Raw genomic sequence first — 23664 nt, 5'->3', positions numbered from 1 at the left:
TTAATACATCCCAGAATTGTATTTGCCTTTTTTGCTGCTGCATCACACTGTTGACTCATGTTCAGTCTATGATCTATTAGTATACCTAAGTCTTTTTCACATGTACTGTTGCTTAGCTCTATTCCTCCCATTCTGTATAAGCTTTTTTCATTTTTATTGCCCAGATATAGTACTTTGCATTTTTCCCTGTTAAAAACCATTCTGTTGGTTGCTGCCCACTGCTCCAGTTTATTTAGGTCTTTTTGAATCCTCTCTCTCTCTTCTCTAGTATTAGCTATCCCTCCTAGCTTTGTGTCATCAGCAAATTTAATCAGTTTACCCTCAATTCCTTCATCTAAATCATTGATAAAGATGTTGAACAATACAGGTCCCAGGACAGAGCCCTGTGGTACCCCACTTGAGACATTAATCCAGCTGGATGTGAAGCCATTTACAACCACCCTTTGAGTCCGATCACTAAGCCAGTTATGAATCCACCTAACAGTTGCCTGGTCCACTTCATACTTGGTCATTTTTTCAATAAGGATGGTGTGAGATACTTTGTCAAATGCTTTGCTGAAGTCAAGATATACTATATCTACAGCATTTCCCTGATCCACCCAGTCAGTGATTCTGTCATAGAAGGAAATTAAGTTAGTCTGACATGACTTGTTAGTTACAAACCCATGCTGACTCTGGTTAATCACTTCATTCTTATCCAGGTACTTACATACATGTTGTTTAATAATTTGTTCAAAGATCTTTCCTGGTATAGAAGTCAGACTCACCGGCCTATAGTTCCCTGGGTCCACCTTCTTCCCCTTTTTGAAGATAGGAACAACATTTGCTCTTCTCCAGTCTTCTGGGACTTCTCCTGTTCTCCAAGAATTTTCAAAGATTATGGAGAGTGGTTCTAAAATTTCTTCTACGATCTCCTTCAGTACTCTGGGGTGTAATTCATCTGGACCTGGAGACTTGAACTCATTTATGTTAGCTAAATATTCCCTCACAATCTTTCTGTTTACAGATAACTTGGATTCCTCTATTCCTTTAAAAGGACAGTGAAGATCAGTTGATGTTACATTTTCTTTCTGAGAGAAAACAGATGCAAAATAGGAATTAAAAAGTTCGGCCTTCTCAACATCCTCTCTTACCATTTCTCCATTTTCATCCTGTAAAAATCCTATAGCATCTTTGACTTTTCTTTTACTTTTGACATACCCCCAAAATCCTTTTTTATTGCTTTTGACATCTCTTGCAAGCCTTAATTCATTGCCAGCTTTAGCTAACCTGATACGTGCCCTGCAGGATCTGCAGACTGCATTATAATCTTCTTTAGATATGCCTCCCTCTTTCCATTTAATAAACATTTCTTTCTTTCTTTTTAGCATGTGTTTAAGTTCTGTGTTCATCCATCCTGGTTTCCTTAAATGCTTCCCATTCTTCCTACTTTTCGGGATTGTTAACGATTGTGCTTTGAGAATCTCATTTTTAAAAATTTCCCATCCTTCCTGGACATTTTTGTCCTTAAGGACATCCAGCCATTGGATCCCTCCTATTCTCTTTCTGAGTCTCTTAAAATCTGCCTTTCTGAAATCTAACCTTGAAGTTTGAGTCTTCACATGTCTTCCTCCTCTAGTTATCCAAAATTCTATAATAGCATGATCGCTGCCTCCTAGCGTCCCAGCCACCTTTACCTCCTCAACCATTTCCTCCCTGTTTATAAGGATTAGATCCAAAGTAGCAGATCCCCTTGTTTCCTCCCCTACCTTTTGGAAGATAAAGTTGTCAGCAAGAGAGGATAAGAATTTGCTTGACCTGTTAGTTTTAATTGAGAGAGATTCCCAACAAATGTCTGGATAGTTGAAATCTCCCATGACCACTACGTCATATTTTTTGGAGAACTTAGTCATTTGATACATAAAGAGTTCATCCATATCTTCAGCTTGCCCAGGTGGCCTGTAGTAAATGCCTACAATGGTGTCCTTTCCGTTGTTCTCTCCTTGTATTCTTACCCAAACAGTTTCCACAGAACTCCCAGTCTCTGAAGCTTCAATCTCTGTGCAGATATACGCTTTTCTAACATACAATGCAACACCTCCTCCTCGTTTATCAAGTCTGTTTCTTGCAAATAAGTTGTATCCTTTTAGCCTTTTATTCCAATCATGTGTATCGTCCCACCAAGTTTCAGTGATTCCAATGACATCATATTCCTTTTCCTGCATTAGTAGTTCCAATTCTCCTTGTTTGTTGCCCATGCTTTGTGCATTTGTATAAAAACATTTTAGTTTGTGATTGGTTTCTCTTCCTCCCATATTTTTATTATTTAAATTGTTTTGTCTTTGTTCTTCCTTTCCACTTCCAGTAGCAGAGATCTCAATAGTATTTGTCAGCTGTATGGCTTTTTCACACCATGGGCATCACACCATGGGCAGTATTCCTGATTGACTCTTCAGTTCTACTATTTTCACATATTCTCAAGAGCCATCTTGATTTTCCATATACTGTAATTATAGGTAAATATTTTACTACAAGTCTGATATCTTGATTTCTCGATAGTTTTTTTGTCATTGTGACAGAAGTGATCTTTATACAATACTCTGGATTGATCTAGTCTATTCTACAAAACACAGTTTCCTAACATTCTAGTTCCTCCTAGTATTCAGTGACAATTTATTAATCTTTATAAGAGCAAACTTAGATTTTTCCTTTCAGCATTCTTTTAAGGAAATGGCACTTTTTTTGCAGCAATGATGTAGTGTGAATCTGAGAGCACTAAGACCATGCAGAGTCAGCTTTAACCCTGTGCACAGTCTATAACTGAATGCATGTGTCTTCCTCCTACTATCTGTGTGTCTGTATCACAGCAGCAGGTGGTGGTATACTGCTGCTGCTGCAGCCCTTTGCATAGGTAGCTCAGTCTATCTTCACCCAATGCAAAGCCACTTTCACACTAAGTGGGAGTTTCTGCAAACTCTGGGATCTGCTACCTCTCAAGTGAATCCAGAAATTCATCAAACTTCTCCCTATCCAATGAGACACAGAGCAAGGGGGCAAGTCAGATCATCCCAGCCTGTCCTCTTCATCACAGCTTCCACAAGGAAGACCTGACCACCAGCAACATCCAGAACCTATGTGTTTCCCTCCTCCATCTCCAGGGACACAAAAGCAGCCAAGTTTTTTTTTAAGAATTTCTTCAGCATCCTTTTCTATATATCTATTTTTTAACTAGTTGAGGAAACTATGATATTTCTGCAGCACTGGTTCCCAATTTATGTTGCATTTCCAAAAATACAGAATTACATTTCTAGCTATTGAACCTGGAAAAGAAGTCTAAGACTTAGATCTCATCCTTGCTTCAAGGACAATTACATCATGGGCAGTTTAAAAGGAAGGTGTGAATTATCTTTCCAACATGAAATATAAAGACTGGAGGATTTGAAATCTTGGAAGATTCTATTTCTTTTCACCTTGGATTAAAATATTGACAGTAAGCAAACAAGGCTATGAAAGTGAAGCCCTTACCTGCATGATAATCTGGATTACCAGGTGTCCTTCTCTCCTGCCTTCAAAGCACTTTGTGGACATACAGTAACTATGCTGAGACTATCTCATCCAGCAGATCCATTCAGAAGTCACCCTAGAATTTCTTCATCTCCAGGATTAAGGCATTACCACAGGACTGCTTCATCAGATAATGTACAAATAAACTGCAGGATGTATGTTGCCTACCTATTAATACTGCTGATTCTGACCCCAAGAGTGGATTCTTCCTGGTGGTAAGTAGCCCATCCATTAACACTCTACCACATGGACCTGTCATTTGCTTAATGCATTTAAACAGTTAAAAGGCAGGCAAGAAAATGAGACCCATTCTTCCAAATACCTTGAGGGGAAGAGATTTAAAAGATTACAGTCAATGCTTTTTGTTAACTTTTTTTTAGGGGGGAAAACTTTCTTTTTTTTTCCATTCGTTTGGGTTAGTATACCTGAAATCTATCTCTTCTGCACTAATCTTGCACATGACAACTTAGCCTTTGTAGTTTTGGACTGATCCACATCAGTCTATTATCTTATATTGAGCACAAAAACTGCTTTCTATCATTGCTTCCAGCAGATAACTATGCACAGATCCTAGTTATGTGGACACGGGGATATTTAGTGGTGTGAAAGCTTTACAAGTATATTTTGGCTGGAACAATGAGGTGGTGTAGATATTTGGGAAGGCAGCTGTTTGTTTTAGAGCTGATCTACAGGCATTCTCCAACAAAGTGTGACTTGTAATAAGGTATTCAAGACATGCTGGAAAGGAGTTAAACCGATACACTGCAATTTGTATATTGAACCGACTGATCTGCGGGCAAGATAAAAGCTAGACAATAAGATTGACCCTTCAGGGCTTAACAAATTCCTTAAGGCCAGACATTAAAATATTCATGCTACATTCTGGACATAGCTCATTCTTATAGAGCTTTCTGTCACAGTTACTCTGTGTGTAAAGAGCTGGCAGCCTGGAAATGAGCATTTCAGAAAATAATCTTTGTAACAAACATACAGATAGAAGATAAAATAGAAATTAGAGCACTAGATAGATAGATACAAAGGTGTAGAAAGATAGATACATAGGAAATAGATACATATAAAATAGCTAAATGAATAGATAGATAGATAGATAGATAGATAGATAGATAGATAAATATGTGATAGATAATAGATAGATATATGGCTATATAGATATATAATAGAGAGATAGATGGATAGATAGATTGATAGATAAAAGATAGATAACTAGATGAATGGATAGACAGATAGACAGATATATGGATATATAAATATATACTAGAGAGACAAATGTGTAGATAGACTGATATATATATATATATATATATATATATATATGGATAGATAGATAAATACATAGATAAATAGATGGATAGATAGATATGTGATAGATAATAGATAGATATATGGATATATAGATATATAATAGAGAGATAGATGGATCGATAGATTGATAGATAAATCGATAGATAACTAGATGAATGGATAGATAGATAGATAGATAATAGATAGATATATGGATATATAAATATATACTAGAGAGACAGATGTATAGATAGACTGATATATATATATATATATATATGGATAGATAGATAAATACATAGATAAATAGATGGATAGATAGATATGTGATAGATAGAGTGAGCTATTAGATAGATATACATATGAAAAAGATAAATGGATAGATAGATGATAGATAGATATATTTATTATATAAATTAGATAAATACAGAAGATACAGAAATATATGAGACTGATAGGTAGATGGGAAAAATCTACATTCAATAGATAGATGCAGAAAAATAGAAAAATATGAGATGATTGATAGATGATGGATAGACAGATAGATGATAAATAGATAGATAGACAGATGCTACTGAGAATACTCATTGTATTTATTCAGCATTTACTAATAAGCTAGTAATACAATACTAATAGGCAAAGAAATAGTTAACATTAGGGGGTTCACACTATTAAAGTTTATTTCCTGTCACATTTTTTGTTTGATTTCTTTATTTTATTGTCACCCAGCAAAAAAAAAATAAAAATAGCAAAGCAGTTTTTGTTTTCTTGCTGAAATTCAAGAAATACTTACAACCTCAGCAGTCACAATGAGAGTGATCATGAAACCATCAGTTGCTGAATATGAATTGAGTCAGAAGTGGTCAGATGTAGGCAGCTGCATGTCATATACCAATGATCAGCAGTCACACATCAATGACAAGCCATGTACACTCAAGAAAACTGAATGGAAAACATCAAATCATAGCCCATAGAGGTCAATCAACATAGTTATGTCCTCGTGTTAAGATTATAATGGAAGATGAACTCAAGGTAGACTAATCTATGTAGCACATAAAAAATCACCAGTATAATTGTACAGATGTTCTGTGAGTTTCTAGGAGGCAGTAATGGTAATATCTCTATGTGTTCACACGCGTTAACATAAAGTAAGTCATGTGTGCGGTCCTTTTTTGGTGTGTAGTCCTTCTTTTTGTTGGACCATAGAACAATCCACATATGTAATCGTAGTGGTCATAAAACATAATACTAAAATACTCCTCCAGAATGTTAGCCAAGAGCTTACACAAATCCGAGCCTGCCCTGTGCTCCACAAGTCACAGTATTAATACTAAGCTTCGTTTGTGTGAAAACAGCTAATAATAACTGGTCCCCATTGTCACATTTATCACATACATCTATCTATCTATTATCTATCTATCCTATTATCTATCCTATCACATATCTATCTATCTACTTATCTATCACTATTGCTGTTCAATATTTCTTTTTTATGTATCTGTGAACAGATACACTAAAACCCTTGTTTCTTACAGAGCTAGCAGTACCTTGACAGACATCTAGACCTCACGTAATTTCAGTAAAGTAAGCATAGTTGTTCGGTATATTTACTGGGACATGTGACAAACATACTATTCTCACAATCATATAAAACATAATAACAGTGTAGATCCTAAAGACATTCCTTATAATAAAACTGAGTTTCATTCCCCTTTAGATGTTCTCCCAGCTACTTTTTTCTGTTTGAGACCCTCTAGACTTAGTTTAAGGGGTAGAAATATAAGTAAGCTGACTCCGCACATCCTTTTTGGTCTTATTTACAAAACTATTCCTCCTTTGTGACTGCATTTCTTAGCAGAAAGCTGGTCTGTCATTAAATAAAAAAAGGAAATGTATACGATCAATAATCATTGGTTGGGGTATTAGGAGACTTGAGATCGGGAGATGTTATTTTTTACATTTAGTTGGACCCACATTTGAATCTAGAACCTGTTACAGAGGAACTATAGACTGTAGTGAGAGAGACCTGAGTGACTGAGGTCCTTTCTATCACAGTTTGATCTGACATGGCATGACCACAGACGTCTAAAATAAAAGGTTTATTGTAAAGTATATTTACTATAAGAAGTGGTGTATGTGTGCTATTTGAACATCTACGCAACATAACATGTTACTGAAGTCACTATTATCTCCAGGATCTCTTGGGTGTTTGACGGTTTGTGAACTTGATTTCTTAAAGAACAAGCTTCTTAAAATTGAATATATCCAAAAGGATGTGTTTGACAAGTCTTTTGGACATGTGAAAAGATCACAATGGGTCCATGAAGTCAGACGTTCAGACCTGTTTCTTCAAAGACAGACATCTCTTTGATACCATCACTGGTGCTTCAGATTTATGGTAAATTAGATTCCGGAGTCGGCTCTATGAGTTTTCATAATGTTTTTACAGCAATGTGTTTGTTTTAGATATTGTTGCTGATCACAGACTTTCCATATGTGATTTTCTGTCAGAAGATCAATTTTGGATGTTTTTTTCCATTTAAGCTATTCTGACGATATGGAAGACTTTTTGTGACTTTTATTGTATCCCTTCATGTATATTGGATGAGTGTAGCCAATACCGACTTTTCCTGCATCACACCATTACTATGAACATTGGGAACTCCAGTGTATAATAAACTTAATCTGGATTTCCTTACATAAACTATATTCTAAATATCTGGCATGCCAATATTAAGATTGTAGGAAACCTTGTAATACTTTGATCTCATGAATAAGACCCTGTGACTGTCAAACATCTACACATCTTTTCAACAATGCCATGGTATTTGATTTCTTACTGAGTACACCGGAGGTCATAGATTCATCTGTACATGAAAATGCTTCAAATAAGCCAACAACTGTGTCAAAACCCTCCTATATGAGTAGTAACACAATTTATAGCAGAACCTAATCAAATAATGAGAGGTAACCGAGTTACATACAAAATATTGTAAGAGGTTGGGATCCATCCATCTCAACTTTCATTTCTTTTAAGGGCGTTTTCCATATCGGTAGAATATGCCATAATTTTATGATTGTTAGAGGTTGGACTGTTGGATCTCATCTGATCCTGAGAATAAGACTCTGTACCCTTCATATTTTTCCTGCTTAGTGCCACCCCAGCCACCCACTGTGCGGCCAAGCTCCATTTATGTTAAAGGTGCCACCAGAGTTCCTGCACAGCAGAGTGGCTGAGAACGCCACTGTGCAAGAGAAATTTACAAGGGGACAAAGCATTAAAACGGATATGTGTCATTTGAGCTACTAGGACAAGCCTTAAGCCAGCAATACATATGAGATGGCTGTCGGAAGAGCGATGGTTTGGCCATCTCAGCCGCCTCTTCCATACATAGGAGGTCTCATTCAGCCAAGCTCTTCTGCACGCTCTATGAGAGAGCCGTAACCAGACATACCCAGCAGCAGCTTATATCGCCAGGAAAGGATACGATTGGCAGGCCGAAAGCGGACATGCCAAATCAATATTTCCCCCAACAATAAATTGTTTGTAGGCTTCCATACACATTAGGGTGTTGGCTAAATCTGTCGACATAAGTGGATTTGGCTGACATTAGTTTAATGTATATTGGGGCTTTAAGGGTTTGTGACCTGTGTGATTGCATAAGGTGTATCAGCTTTCCCAGTCATGTAAAGTTTGTGACCCCCTATTAATTTTGGTTCGTGCAGTATATTATTTTTGGAGCTTTGGGTGGTGGTTGCGTCAGGGAACAGCATTACTGTTTATGCAACCAGATAAATATGTTATTTGGTCAATATATGGCACTAGAGTACTGACTGTATGAACACCATATGTGGGAAGCGTGCCCACTGATGCCACGTGAAGTAACCCAATGTAAGGTCCATCCTGTGTGAGTCACAAGTCTTGAAAACTGACATTTCTCTACAGTTCATAACCATTCCCCAAAGGTCATACTCACAGAGATATCACTAAGGAGTCAAAAGTAGATTTTAGGCCTTGCAGTGCCAATGAAGTGTTATACATAAAACCAAATTGATATGTGATTGCTGGTTCTGCTCTAAGAAAAATGAAAACTTTCCGCTCTTTTAATTCACCAAACTTGCTGAAAACCACGTGTAAGACATGCCAAGACTTGGGTTGAGATTCAGATCATTCACATATTTCTCTGACGACCATTGAGAAGCAGACTATTGAAAACCCTGATCGGTCTCATGTGTCCCTCCTGTGGAGAATTGTGGAATTTGCGGATTATTTCAGCAAACTGCTTCCTTATTATATTATCTTTCAAAAGTTAAATGGTGTTGTCTCCTTCCAGAAAATCTTCATCCCTGGATGCAATTTTTATTTTTAAAAAATGTGTTGTATTCACTTTCCCCAGGTTCAGTGCTGAGTCCATGACGCCGCTCCTCATGTTCGGTATTGGATGCAGTGCAGACATCATGTTGACAGAATTCCAGCCAATCAGTGAGCTCAGCTCACTGATTGGCTGACACACTCTTGATGTGACGTCAATGCTGCATCCAATACCGGATAGCAGGAGCAGTGCCAGGGACTCAGCGCTGGACCTGGGAATAGTGAGTAAAGCACATTTTTTGGTTGTTTTTTTTTTATTATAACAAACTATAGCTGGGGACGAACATTTTCTGAAAGGGGAAAGACCCTTTAAGTGATAATTTGTGTACGTTTCAATCTATGATGTTGGTCAATAATGTAAATTCAAGATAGCAAAGCATTGGTGTAACACTTTCAATAATGGTTTGTGAAAGTATTATTAAAAATTTAATTTTATAGAAAATAGGGCATGTTATGAAAGCGACTCCCATGAATGAAATATCGAAGTCTAGTTTAGGCATGTTAATAATAAGAACATTGCATTAAGTGTGAATATCTCATTCCAATGGCCAATTGGAACGACCATTAAGGGTCAATGAAAATGCTATTATTGACTCCATAATCTAGCATGATTATGAGCCAATAACTGACATTGCAAACACTTGCCTTTCTGCATAATTGTCTTTTAATATAGACATAGACTGTAATTCATTGATATTCACCGCCCATATCAGGTGCGTTTATAAAAAATCATAGCAAAAGTCCTAATTGGGCCCCACTCCCCCAAAAAGACTTGACAAGGTAGGGGGTTGTCATATCTCCCAACCTTTAAAAGCAAAGAGAAGGACATGTATTGTACAGCATACACAGTAATTATGCCAATACTGATTCCTCGTATTGTTCTCAGCCATTGTTATCTCCCTTTCATGGCTCTTGTAGAATATACTCTTACACACAGCATTATACCTCCACTGTGATTTCCTCCCCATACACAATTTCACACCACAGTCCCCCACCACACACACAGTATGATGACTCCACAGGACCTCCAGCAAAGTATGATGCCGCAACAGCTACCTCCATACATTATGATGCTGCCACAGTCATCACAGTATGATGTGCCACAGTGACTCCCACACAGTCTGCCTCCCACAACCCCCAACCGAGTATAATACCTCCCACAGCATGACGCTCTTAAAGTGCCACCCACATAATATGATGCCTACATAGTTCCCCCACAATGAGTTTAATAGCCTCCACACAGTATGATAGCCCCAACAATCCCCCCGACACAATATGATGGCACCACACAAACAGTATCATGGCCCACACAGTTCCCCACACAGTATAATGGACAGCTCCCCTATGTACAGTATGATGGCTCCCACACAGTATGATGTCACCACAACCCCCATACAGTATAATGGCCCCCACAGCTCCTCTATACACAGTATGATGACCTTGGCAGCTCCCATATAAACAGTATGATGGCCCACACAGTCCCCCACACAGTATAATGGACAGCTCCCTTATGTACAGTATGATGGCTCCCACAAAGTATGATGTCACCACAACCCCCCATACAGTATAATGGCCCCCACAGCTCCTCTATACACAGTATGATGACCTTGGCAGCTCCCATATAAACAGTATGATGGCTCCCACACAAGTCCCACACAGCCCTCCAACAAGTGCTTACACTTAAAAATAATAATAATAATGCTCAGATCTCCCCATTCCCCTAAGGCACTGCTTCGGTCTGTGCAGTGTGCAGACTGAGGCTCTGCACAGCAGGATCAATCTAGTAACGTAATTGCAACTGCTGTACTGAACCTCAGACTCACAGGATGAGCTGGCACCATTCTATTCATCTGAAGGTACAGATATCGTTAAAATTTTGATGATAGGCAGTGGGAGTGGGGGGGGGGGTGCTCCAGGTCACGGGCCCAAAACTACATGGTCTGCTGCTATGAACATTGCGCCCCTGGTCCAGAGTACATGTATTGCTTTAGAAATTGTTTGTCAGATGTTATAACTAAAGGCCCATTTTGATGAGACAATAATCAAGAATGAGAGTTCCTAGGAACATTTCTTCCCAATTCGGCCCATGTGAATAGTCTGGCAATTACCCAATGAACAAGCAAAATGTTCGTTCATTGGGTGTGATGATTTTTAAGCAGGTTAAAAAATCTGTGTTATCAGCAACACTTCGCCCCATGTAAACTGCACATATGCTGCCGATAACGTGATATTCTATGTGCACCGAACAATCATTCTGTGTGCATAGAATCCTGGTCAGAATGGCTAAACAGGACAGTAAACGACTCCCAATTGACTTATTTATAGCCAGTTATTTGTCATTTACTAGACAGAACATTTTAGTGTGAATAATGATGACTAGAGGCTAATGCCTGTTATATGATTCTGATCCTGGAGCCGGATGCCAATGATGTGGTTCTTAACCTGCTGTCTACTGCTAGAGATATAAATCCAGTCATGGTGCCAAGCTCCAATAATGCTATGATATCATTGTTATTATCTTCAGGTAGGGAGCCATACTCTGGGTGCCTCAAACAACATATATGGATTCAAAACCTCATGTTATGGAACCCTTGTCTACAGCAAATCAATGAAATGTAAATTATTTATCTAACATTTTTGATTATTGTATGGAAGCAAAAATTTTTGCGAATCCCCATTAATCCAGCAAACAAGAGGCCTGAAGTCATCTGTGGGAATGAATTGTTAGTGAGCAAATGGGAAGCCTACTACAGTAACTCCAATAAAGTTAGTAGACCAGTGTGTCATTCACATAGAGAACTTTAGGCATCCCCATGTTTGGGAACAGTAGCCACTGAGTGTCAAATGTATATAGGACAACCCTTTTAAATATCCTAACCACCATTAACTAATCATATCTAATGTTTGCCAAATGCTATAAATACTAATTGCTATAATTTAGTAGTAAAAGGATGTGATAATAGGAAGGCAAAAATTTTAGTTCTAATGATAGTTTACTGCTTTTGCTTGACTAAGGCTTAACTAAGGAAGAAAACCCATTTATCTATGCCATATTAAAACATATGAGTATCAGAGAGAAGGGTCACTATCCTAGGACTCATCTCTGTGAGTTGAAGTGGAAAACTTCAAGTATTGACAGCTCTTGCTTTGCCAGAGGGGCCTCTCCATGTATTGAATGGCCACCATGCAATTCTAAAGTTAAAGCAAAGTAACTGCAGATAAATGGTTAGCCGTAACTTTCCCCAGTGATAACAGCTAGTTACAGGAATTTAAGAAGCTTGACTCGTGGAGATCAGCTGATCACAGAGCTGTCTTCATTTTAATAAGATCTGACAGGGTGAAACTACCCCTTTAAAGAAAAATTACATAACCAAGATATAAGTTAACAATTTACTGAAATAACCCAATTCAAACAAATGTTATGTAAATGAACATAATTTATGATCAATTTCTAATGAAAATAAATAAAACATCCAGGCTAAACATTTTAGTATCAATAATAATGATTAATGTAAAGGTCCAGTTATACAAAAATGCCAATGCTATGGGGCTATTATCTGCAGGTAGGGAGCCAGACTCTGGGTGCCTGAAACAACAAATTTGACTTCTAAACATCTAGATAGGCAGCTCATCTACAACATAGGCTTCAAATGGCAGCTATTTTATATTCTAACATTTCAGATTATTGGACGGACTCAAAAAGAAATGAAACAGAGAACAAATAGGAAGAGATCTTGCATTTTAAATGGCAAATTAACTGAATTCCGCTATAATGCATTTTATAGCAGTCAAAATGGAAAATATTAGTGTGTGTATCCATATGTGTGTGTACAGGTGCTTCTCACTAAATTAGAATATCATCAAAAAGTTAATTTATTTCAGTTCTTCAATTCAAAAAGTGAAACTCATATATTATATAGAGTCATTACAAACAGAGTAATCTATTTCAAGTGTTTATTTCTGTTAATGTTGATGATTATGGCTTACAGCCAATGAAAACACAAGTCATTATCTCAGTAAATTAGAATAATTAACAAAAAAACACCTGCAAAGGCTTCCTAGGAGTTTAAAAAGGTCCCTTAGTCTGTTTGAGTAGGCTCCACAATCATGGGGAAGACTGCTGACTTGACAGATATCCAGAAGGCAGTCATCGAAACACTCCACAAGGAGGGTAAGCCATAAAGGTCATTGCTAAAGAAGCTGGCTGTTCACAGAGTGTTGTATCCAAGCATATGAATGGAAGGTTGAGTGGAAGGAAAAAGTGTGGTAGAAAAAGGTGCACAAGCAACCGGGATAACCGCAGCCTTGAAAGGATTGTTAAGAAAAGGCCATTCAAAAATTTGGATGAAATTCACAAGGAGTGGACTGCTGCTGGAGTCATTGCTTCAAGAGCCATCACACACAGACGTATCCAGGACATGGGCTACAAGTGTCGCATTCCTTGTGTCAAGCCACTCATGACCAATAGACAGCGCCAGAAGCGTCTTACCTGGGCCAAGGAGAAAAAGACCTGGACTGTTACTCAGTGGTAGAAGGTGTTGTTTTCAGATGAAAGTAAATTTTGCATTTCATTTGGAAACCAAGGTCCCAGAGTCTGGAGGAAGAGTGGTGAGGCACACAATCCAAGCTGCTTGAGGTCTAGTGTGAAGTTTCCACAATCAGTGATGGTTTGGGGAGCCATGTCATCTGCTGGTGTAGGTCCACTGTGTTTTATCAAGACCAAAGTCAGCGCAGCCGTCTACCCGGAAATTTTAGTGGTGTAGGTCCACTGTGTTTTATCAAGACCAAAGTCAGCGCAGCCGTCTACCAGGAGATTTTAGAGCACTTCATGCTTCCCTCTGCCGACAAGCTTTTGGAGATGGAAATTTCATTCTCCAGCAGGACTTGGCCCCTGTCCTCACTGCCAAAAGTACCAATACCTGGTTTAAAAACAACAGTATCACTGTGCTTGATTGTCCAGCAAACTCGCCTGACCTTAACCATATAGAGAATCTATGGGTTAATGTCAAGAGGAAGATGAGAGACACCAGACCCAACAATGCAGACGAGCTGAAGGCTGCTATCAAAGCAACCTGGGCTTCCATAACACTTCAGCAGTACCACAGGCTGATCGTCTCCATGCCACAGCACATTGATGCAGTAATTGATGCAAAAGGAGCCGCGACCAAGTATTGAGTGCATTTACTGAACATACATTTCAGTAGACCAACATTTCGGATTTTAAAAACATTTTTCAAGCTATTGTTATAAAGTATTCTAATTTACTGAGATAATGACTTTTGTGTTTTCATTGGCTGTAAGCCATAATCATCAACATTAACAGAAATGAAACACTTGAAATAGATCACTCTGTTTGTAATGACTCTATATAATATATGAGTTTCACTTTTTGTATTGAAGAACTGAAATAAATTAACTTTTTGATGATATTCTAATTTAGTGAGATGCACCTGTATATATGGGTTTGTATGTCTGTGTGTTTCTGTATATGTGTGTGTATTCATGCGTTTATATGTGTATGAGCATGTGTATCTGTATGTGTGTGCATCTGTGTTTGTGTGTGTATATCTGCATGTGTGTGTATATGTGTGTGTGTGTATCTGTATGTGTGTATATGTGATTGAGCGCGTGTGTGTATCTGTATGTGTGTATGAGTGTTTATATCTGCATGTGTGTGTATGAGTGTGTATATGTGAGTGAGCATGTGTGTGCCTGTATGTGTGTGTATGTGTGTTTGTATGTGTGAGCGTGTGTGTGTATATGTATGTGTGTATCTGTATGTGTGTGTTCTCCCTTGTATGTGTGTATCTGTATGTGTGTGTATATGATCCCCAACTTTAATGTTCGACTATTCTCTGTGCATTACATATATTTTACCCTTTCTATGAATAGCCAAAGCTTGTTATTCTGACCTGAAGCTTGTATAATATTCCGTAAAGTTGTCTTTATGTACTGTATATTCTAGCCAGGTGACCTTATTAACAGATCAATTAATATTCATTTAAATCCAGTTTTGTTTCCCCCGGTGTCCTTTTAAAGTCAAAACAGCCAATTTAGTAACTTGAGGAATCTTCTTTGGTGACTCAGTACTGAATGATATGTAGAAAATTCTGTTATGGAATTCAAATGGGGAAACTATCATTAGATAATGAGTCACTGGGAAGAATTTGTCAGGCAAACAAGACTTCCAACTTGTGTATACATCCTCATTTTTCATATACTTTAGTTTCCCATTTAATTGGACCATACGTCTTTCCTCCTACGCTCTGAGCCGGGATGTATCTTTCACAGTACTTTTGTGTAATGATATCAAATGCCAATCTCTTATGCCACATAGGGAATATCCTAAGAAATTAGCTATAATGTTTTTGAAAAGTTTTGAAGGATTAAAATTAACTAAATGGACACAATTTCCATATGTTTAAGCAACCAAATTTATAGCTTGTCTTATACAGAATAAATATCAATAAGTTGAAGGCTCACATATCATTTATAAGCTCAAATGTAAATGCTCTTGTGTCATATTTATGTACATTATTTTTAATTTTAATTGGGTCAGGTCTTCAGGATTAGCATATGAATTGGATATAAAAGGGCTACACACTCCTGTTAACATGACTGTTTTTTGTCATTTAAAAAATCATATCAAGATGAATTGTTTCAGAGCCTTTTCCACCTTTAAATGGGTGGGCCGAAGGCCAAAGAAATTTTCATCTATATCTCTATCTATTTAGTGTTATATAATCTATACCAATTTCCAGTATGCTTGCATTACAAATTCTGTACCGTCCCTATCTATACTAACTGCTATCACACCCCCTGAGGAAGTGTTCATGAAACGTGCGTCGGCGCTAAGGGACGCCTGACAGATCGTGCCACTATTTGCCTGGAAAAGCATCACATTTAAGTAAAACATGATTTACATTATATATGAATTATCTACTACATTGCTATTTCTAGCCATTTGGCTTATCAAATGTATTTATATGCTGCTATGATGCACTTGCACTTTGATAATACTTACCTTACACCCCAGTAGACTCTTTATGCTATGGTGAGGTTTGCACTTCGTAAAGCACACTGCCTAGCATTTTGTCTCAGTATGTGTTTAATAATTTAATTTAATTTGCCTCTATATATGGTAGCATATCTATAACATTTTACCCAATGGGAATACTATCTGTGTATTTATATGTGGTGACTCTATGGATACTTACAAATACTGTTTTGATATTTACCGCATTCTACGGCTTTATAACAATAGTAATATTGTATGCACTGATCCGCTAGTGTTTTCTCCCTCACACAAGAGGCACCTGCTTTTTACTCTATGTGTGTTTTTTTATGTCTCTTTATGAAATTAATAAAAGTTGTATAATTTTTCTAAGCATTACCTGAGTGCTCACTTTGCTTGCCCGATCCCTTCATGTAGGGTGTGTGGGAGGTATTATTCATTTACACTAACTGCTATTGTATTTTTTTTCCCTACTTCCTGTGTGATGACACTTTGTTTGACAATTCCAGTGCATGCTGGGATACTTAAATGAAGCGTCATCGGGGGACGGAGGATGCAGTCACTGGTGCGGCCCCTTCCCCCTCCCTGAAACGAAGGGTCATTAGTGATGCTCGTTTCAGGGGCTGGGCTAGTCTCTACTTGCTGTACACTGTGCGATGTGCACAATTACAGCGCGCGCTCTGTGTCACCAGCTCAGATCAGCAGTAACGAACCGGCAACACAGAGGAGAGCGCAGTGTGCGGTGTCAGAATACCCAGCGGGGTGCAGAGAACAGCGCTGTCCCTGGAATTGATCTCACTTGCGGGGCCGGCGCTGGTCTCTGAACGCCGGTACCCTGAAACCATGCTCTGACAGTGCGCTCTCCTCTGTGTTGAATTTTTAGTGCAAGCATATTAGAAATTAGTTTAGATTATGGCACTAAATAGACAGGGATTAAAATTTCTTTGACCTTCGGACCACCCCTTTAATGTCATCCATAATCTATACAATTCAATTAAAAAAAAGAAAAAATGAAATCTTTTCAGGTGGAAAAAAAAAATAGAGAAGTAAAATAAAGTAACTGCAAAAATATGTACACCCTTAAACTAATACTTTGTTGAAGTATCCTTTGAATGTATTACAGAATTTGATCTTTTTGGGTAGGAGTCTATCAGCATGTCACATCTAGAACAGGCAATCTTTGTCCACGCTTTCTTGTAGTAGCACTCCAAATCTGTCAGATTACAAGGGAATCACCTGTGTACAGCGCCCTCTTTAGTTAACCCACAAATTTTCCCTGAACTCTGTCTGGGCAATTCCAAAACTTCAATCTTCTTCAGGCTGAGTCATTCTTTTGTTGATTTGGAGATATGCTTAGGGATCTTGGCATGCTGAAATGTAAAATAATAATAATAATTTTATTTCTATAGTGCCAACATATTCCGCAACACTTTTAATTTTAGAGAGGACTTGTACAGACAATAAAAGACATTACAGAATAACACTAATCACAGAAACATCATCACATACCAAGGGGAGTGAGGACACTGCTCGCAAGCTTACAATCTTTGAGCAAATAGGGGAGACACGAAAGATGGGTGGTGACAATTGCATGTATTGTACGACCCAGTCATAAATATAATAAATAGGATGTTCACGTGATGCTGCATGAACTGGTCACCAACCAGTATGTGTACGGACATAGAGGGCCATTAAGTGCATGTAGGGTGTGTGAACAGATGACATGATGGTCCTGGATTTGAAGAAAATTTTATATGGGCAAAACAGGGATAGTTAGATAACTATGTTGAGGCAATAGGCCTGTCTAAAGAAATGCATTTTTAGGGCACGCTTACAACAGTGGGTATTGGGAATTATTCGAAGTGTCCTGTGTAATGCATTCCAAATAATTTGCGCAGTTAGTGAGAAGTCTTGAAGATGGCAATGGGAGGTTCGGATTATTGAAAATGTTAATCTTAGGACATTAGCAGAACCGAGGGCACGGGTAGGCTAGTATACTGAGAAGAGGGAGGAGATGTAGGGTGGTGCTGAAGTGTGGAGCGCTTTGTGGGTGAGAATGATGAGTTTATATTGAACTCTATATCGGATGGGCAACCAGTACAATGACTGGCACAGGGTAGAGGCATCGGTGTAGCGGTTGGCGAGGAATATGATCCTGGCTGCTGCATACAGGATGGATTGGAGAGAGGAGAGTTTAGTAAAATCCTCTTTATCTTCAGCTTTTAGCAGAGTTCTGAAGGTTTTCTGGCAAAATTTACTGATATGTGGAACTATTCATAATTCCCTCCACTTTGACTAAAGGCCCACTTCCAGCTGCTGAAAAATAGTCCCAAAACATAATGCTGCCTCCGCCATGCTTCACTGTGGGTATGGTGTTCTTTTGGTGATATACAGTGTTGGCTTTATGCTAGAGATGAGTGGACCTTTTGAATTCACTGGCTTCACAGAGTTTTCCGCAAAAATTTGATTTGGAGTGATTACATTTGCGCGTATCTTAATTCTGGAAAGCATGCACTCTATAGGAGAAAGAGAGAGAGATAGAGAGAGAGGGACAACATTTCTGAGCATAAGAGCTTACACATTACTAAAGAGAGAGAAAGAACCCTGCTGACCATAAAAGCTTATACTCTACAGCAGAGAGAGACTTACCCAGTGACTTTGGAGATGGAAAATGGCTGTGCTGTACAAACTCTGCTACACTTGAAACTGCTGATCAGTGATGGCCCAGGTACTGACCGCCATTGCATAAGGTATGGTAATCCGGTAAATATCATAGCTGCAGGGCATTATGGGGAAGCCCACATAGCCGCGTAAAAAGACATTAGCCCACTCTCTGATAGTTCAGCAGTATGAGAAATGGTGCTGTGCAAGTTTTGTGTTCCAAACTGCAAATCGAAATTCAAAGCGTTAGAATTTGTGTAAAACCGCAAACTTCAGGAGATTTCACTCAAACGAAATCATCCTTTGATCAATTTAGCAATTTAGTCATCTCTACCTTGCACCAAACATATTTCTTGCAATTATGGCCAAAAAAGTTCAAACTGGGTATCATAAGACCATAAAATGTTTTACGACATGTTTTTAGCAGACTTGATGTAGGTTTTGGCAAAACATAACCAGGCTTGGATGTTTTTCTTTGTAAGAAAGGGCTTCTGTCTTGCCAATTTACCCCACAGGCCACGCATATTAAAAATATGAGAGAATGTTGTCACATGCAATACACAACTAGTACTACTCAGAAATTCTTGCAGCTCCTTTAATGTTGCTGCAGGCCTCTTGGCAGGCTCCCAGACCAATTTTCTTCTTGTCTTTTCATCAATTTTTGAAACATCCAGTTCTAAGTAATGTCACTATTGTGCCAAATTTAAGCCATGTCTTGAAGACCGTTTTCACAGTGCTCCATGGTATATCTAATTTTTGTACATTTTTCCTGACTGAAAGCTTTCAGCAATGAGATACCTGTCCTGGGTTGTTAGCTGTTAATGGACTATTGCTTTTGCTTTAGAATGCAACTAAGAAAGCCAATTTTTACTTCTATTTTTTGGGGGGAGAGGGGGGTGTAATCAGAATCGGTTTAATTATGGCAGTGGCGTACTGACTACTATATAACATTAGTTTACATGTGATTGGCTAATTATGAACACAACCACATCCATCCCCAATTATACGAGGGTGTTCAAACTTATGCAACCTCACTATTTTAGTTTTGTTATTCCTATTTTCCCCTCAAAATGATTTCAGCTTGATACTCAATTGATTAGCACAGGTTATTGGAGACATTAAAGGAGGAAAAGGTTCTTAAATTATTTTTATTGGTATGATTTTTTTTTACATGACAAAAAACTGGCATTTTAACAAGGGTGTGTAGACTTTTTATATCCACAGAAGGTAATGTTTTATTCATATTTTATTAGTATAAAGAGCTACAACTATAGTTGTGATAGACAGGTAACCCCTATTATAAAATATTTGTATGTCTTCTGATAATCAATAAAATGATTTAGCACAAACTCTAATAGCATAAACATCATGAATTGTAATTTTGTATGAAGAGTTAATGCTAAGTAGAAGCTGCAAAAGCAAATATAGAACCACATCCCTAAGGGAAGATATTCATATCAAATCAAATTAGGGGCTCCTTGGGCCCACTATAGGATATGGTTCTGACCATATACATTATAATTTTTCTTGTCATTGCACTAACAAGGAAATATATTTTGGTCTAATAGGTTATTTTATTAATCAAAAAAATTTACCTCATTGGCAAGTGAACTTGACCTTTTGGGGCTATTATTCATTTTATGAGGTAATTACTCTGGAACGCTTCAACGGATCCCACTGATTCTGAGACTGTTTTCTCGTCACATATTGTACTTCATAATAGTGGTAAAATTTGTTGGATAAGAAATGCGTTTAGTTGTGAAAAAAATCAGAAATTTGGCAAAAATTTAGAAAATTTGTCAAACTTTTAATTTAATATGTCGCGCAAAATAGTTAATAAATAACATCTACCACATGTCTAATTTACATCGGCACAATTTTTGAAACATAATTTATATTTGTTAGGAAGTTAAAAGGGATAAAAGTTGACCAGCGATTTCTCAATTTTCCAACAAAATTTACAAAACCATTTTTTTAGAAAAAACAACACATTTGAAATGACTTTGAAAGGCCTATATGACAGAAAATACGCCGCAATTGACACCATTCTATAAAACGGAACCCTACAAGATGCTCAAAACCACATTCGAGAAGTTTATTAACCCTTCAGGTACTTCACAGGAATTTTTGCATCGTGGAAGGAAAAAATTAACATTTAACTTTTTTCACAAAAATTTTAATTTAGACACAATTTTTTTTATTTTCACAAGGGAAACAGGAGAATTTGGAATCCAAAATTTGTTGTGCAATTTCTCCTGAGCACGCCAATACCCCATATGTGGGGGAAAACTACTGCTTGGGCGCGCGGTAGTGCTCAGAAGGGAAGGAGCACTGTTTGATTCATTGGCTGGAATCGAAAGCGGACATTATGTCGCGTTTGGAGAGACCCTGATGTGCCTAAACAGTGGAAACCCCCCACAAGTGACCCTATTTTGGAAACTAGACCCCTCAAGGAACTTTTCTAGATGTGTGGTGAGCACCTTGAACCCCCAGGTGGTTCAGAGAAATTTATAACATTGAGCTGTGAAAACAAAAAATCACATTTTTTCCACAAAAATGTTCTTTTAGCCCCAATTTTTTTATTTTCATAAGGGTAACAGAGAAATTGGACTAAAAAAAATTGTGCAATTTCTCCTAAGAACGCCGATACCCTATATGTGGGGGAAAACTATTGTTTCGGCACATGGCAGGGCTCGGAAGGGAAGGAGCACCATTTGACAGCAGAAACCCCTCATATGTGACCTAATTTTACAAACTACAACCCCCAATGAATTAATCTAGGAGTGCAGTGATCATATTGACACCACATGTGCCTCACAGAATTTTATACCATTGGGCGGTGAAGAATGAATAAATTTCATTTTTACCACTAAAATGTTGTTTTAGCCCAAGTTTTTAATTTTTCTTAGGGCTAGTAAGAAAAAATGGACCTCAGTTTGTTGTAAAAATTTCTACTGAGTGCGCCAATACCCTACATGTACTTGGGAAATACTTTTCAGGCACAGTGCAAAGCTCAGAAGGGAAGGAACACCATATTGTAGTGTAGATTTTACTGTTATGGTGTGCCGCGATCCACTAGGAGAGTCCCTGAGGTGCCAGAACAGCAGAGCCCCCACAAGTGACCCCATTTTAAAAAATACGCCTTTCAATGAATTGGAATGGAGCACTAGAAGAGCATAATTCCCCCTCAATTGACTCCATTTTGCAAATTATACCCCTTTGGGAATTTATCTACCGGTGTAGTGATGATTTTGACTCCATGGGTGTTTTCCCAAAACAAGCAGCGGTGAATGTTGCTGAGTGAAAATTGCAACAGCCCTTGTAGTTCCCAGTATGTTGTAGTCCACAGTACGTTGTAGTCCTCAGTATGTTGTATTGACCAGTACGTTGTAGTCCCCAGTACGTTGTAGTCCCCATCACATTGTAGTGACCAGTATGTTGTAGTGACCAGTACGTTGTGCCCAGCTCATGCTTCTGGAGACACGCACCCATAAATTAGGCGGGCTCTCCTCGCTACAGAAATGCCAAACATGTGGATGCTAATTGTGGTTTACGTACACTGTGGGGCACAAAGGGGGGGGGGGCATTTGGATTTGGAAGCGCAGAATTCATTGGATTTCTTTTGGGGGGTGAGGAGCCAAAGTGCTTTTCCAGAACCTTTGTACTATCAGTAACGTGGAAGCCCCTATAATTCCATTGACCGATGACAGACCTGAGTGGGGACTTGCTTTTTTGTGGATTGATTTGGAACATTTTACATAACATTTTGTATCACATTTATCCTGCCCTCTACGCTAAGCACTTATCAAGGTTTCTGTTTAAATCTCTGAGTGAGGTGATTCAGATGAAACCCCCGAAAGATCCATTCACTATAATGAGGCAGCAGAGTTACTCTGGACTCTGTCTGGCCTCTGTTCAGCATTGTCCTTTTTTTCAGAGGTGCACAAAACTGTGGCCGATTGTACTTTTATGCACACCTAAAAAGACAGACACTGCCGGATCACGAGTCAGACAGTGTCCACAGTGTCTATATCTGCCTCATTATTGGGAATCTTCTACCGGGAATACCGTCTGAATCACGAATTTCAGACATTTACGTGGTAAACCTGGTGTAAGCGCTCAGCGTAAAGTGCAGGATAAATGTGCTCCGAGCCTTACTGCGCTCTTTGGGAGGCAGAATGAACAAATCAACAGCAGGTGAAAAATTGGTTTAATTTATTTTTTACACCATTCCTCATGCGGCTTAAATGATTAGACAACTTTATTCTTCGGGTTGGTGTGATTACAGCGATACCAGACTTATATCTGTTTTTTATGTTTGGCAGCTATCACACACTAAAAAAACTTTTATTTTGCAAAAAATAGTTTTTGCATTGCCAAATTTGAGAGCTATAATATCTTCATATTTCTGCCGACATAGTCATGTGAAGGCTTTTTTTTGCGAGATGAGTTGACTTTTTTTTTGGTACCATTTTCGGGCACATGGCATTTTTTGATCACTTTTTATTCCAATTTTTGTGAGGCAGTATGAACAAAAACCAGCAATTCAGGAATTGTTTTTTTGGAGTTATTTTTATGCTGTTCAGCGTGTAGTAAAATTGATAAAGCAGCTTTATACTTTGGGTCAGTATAATTACAGTGATACCACATTTATATAGTTTTTTTTATGTTTTGGCGCTTTTACATAATAAAAACTTTATAGAAAAAATAATTATTTTTGCATCGCTTTATTCTAAGAGCTATAATTTTTTTATTTTTCTGCTTATGGAGT

General features: G+C 38.1%; 1 protein-coding gene across 1 annotated transcript in view; it reads left to right on the top strand.

Annotated features, from left to right (window-relative positions):
• The first annotated feature begins 2826 nt into the window (after positions 1-2826).
• Positions 2827-23664, top strand: part of WNT2B (Wnt family member 2B) — a 139348-nt gene continuing 118510 nt past the window's right edge. The window contains exon 1 of the mRNA XM_073667185.1: positions 2827-3758. Coding sequence (XP_073523286.1) covers positions 3577-3758 — 182 coding nt within the window. The 5' untranslated portion in view covers positions 2827-3576. The remainder of the gene's footprint in view (positions 3759-23664) is intronic.

This window comes from Phyllobates terribilis, unplaced genomic scaffold (genome assembly GCF_046119375.1).
Source record: "Phyllobates terribilis strain yellow unplaced genomic scaffold, ASM4611937v1 Scaffold_2__4_contigs__length_985480577, whole genome shotgun sequence".
In the NCBI taxonomy this organism is placed as follows: domain Eukaryota; kingdom Metazoa; phylum Chordata; class Amphibia; order Anura; family Dendrobatidae; genus Phyllobates; species Phyllobates terribilis.
Note: the sequence above shows the minus strand (reverse complement) of the source record. Positions and strands in the feature narration are given on the sequence as shown.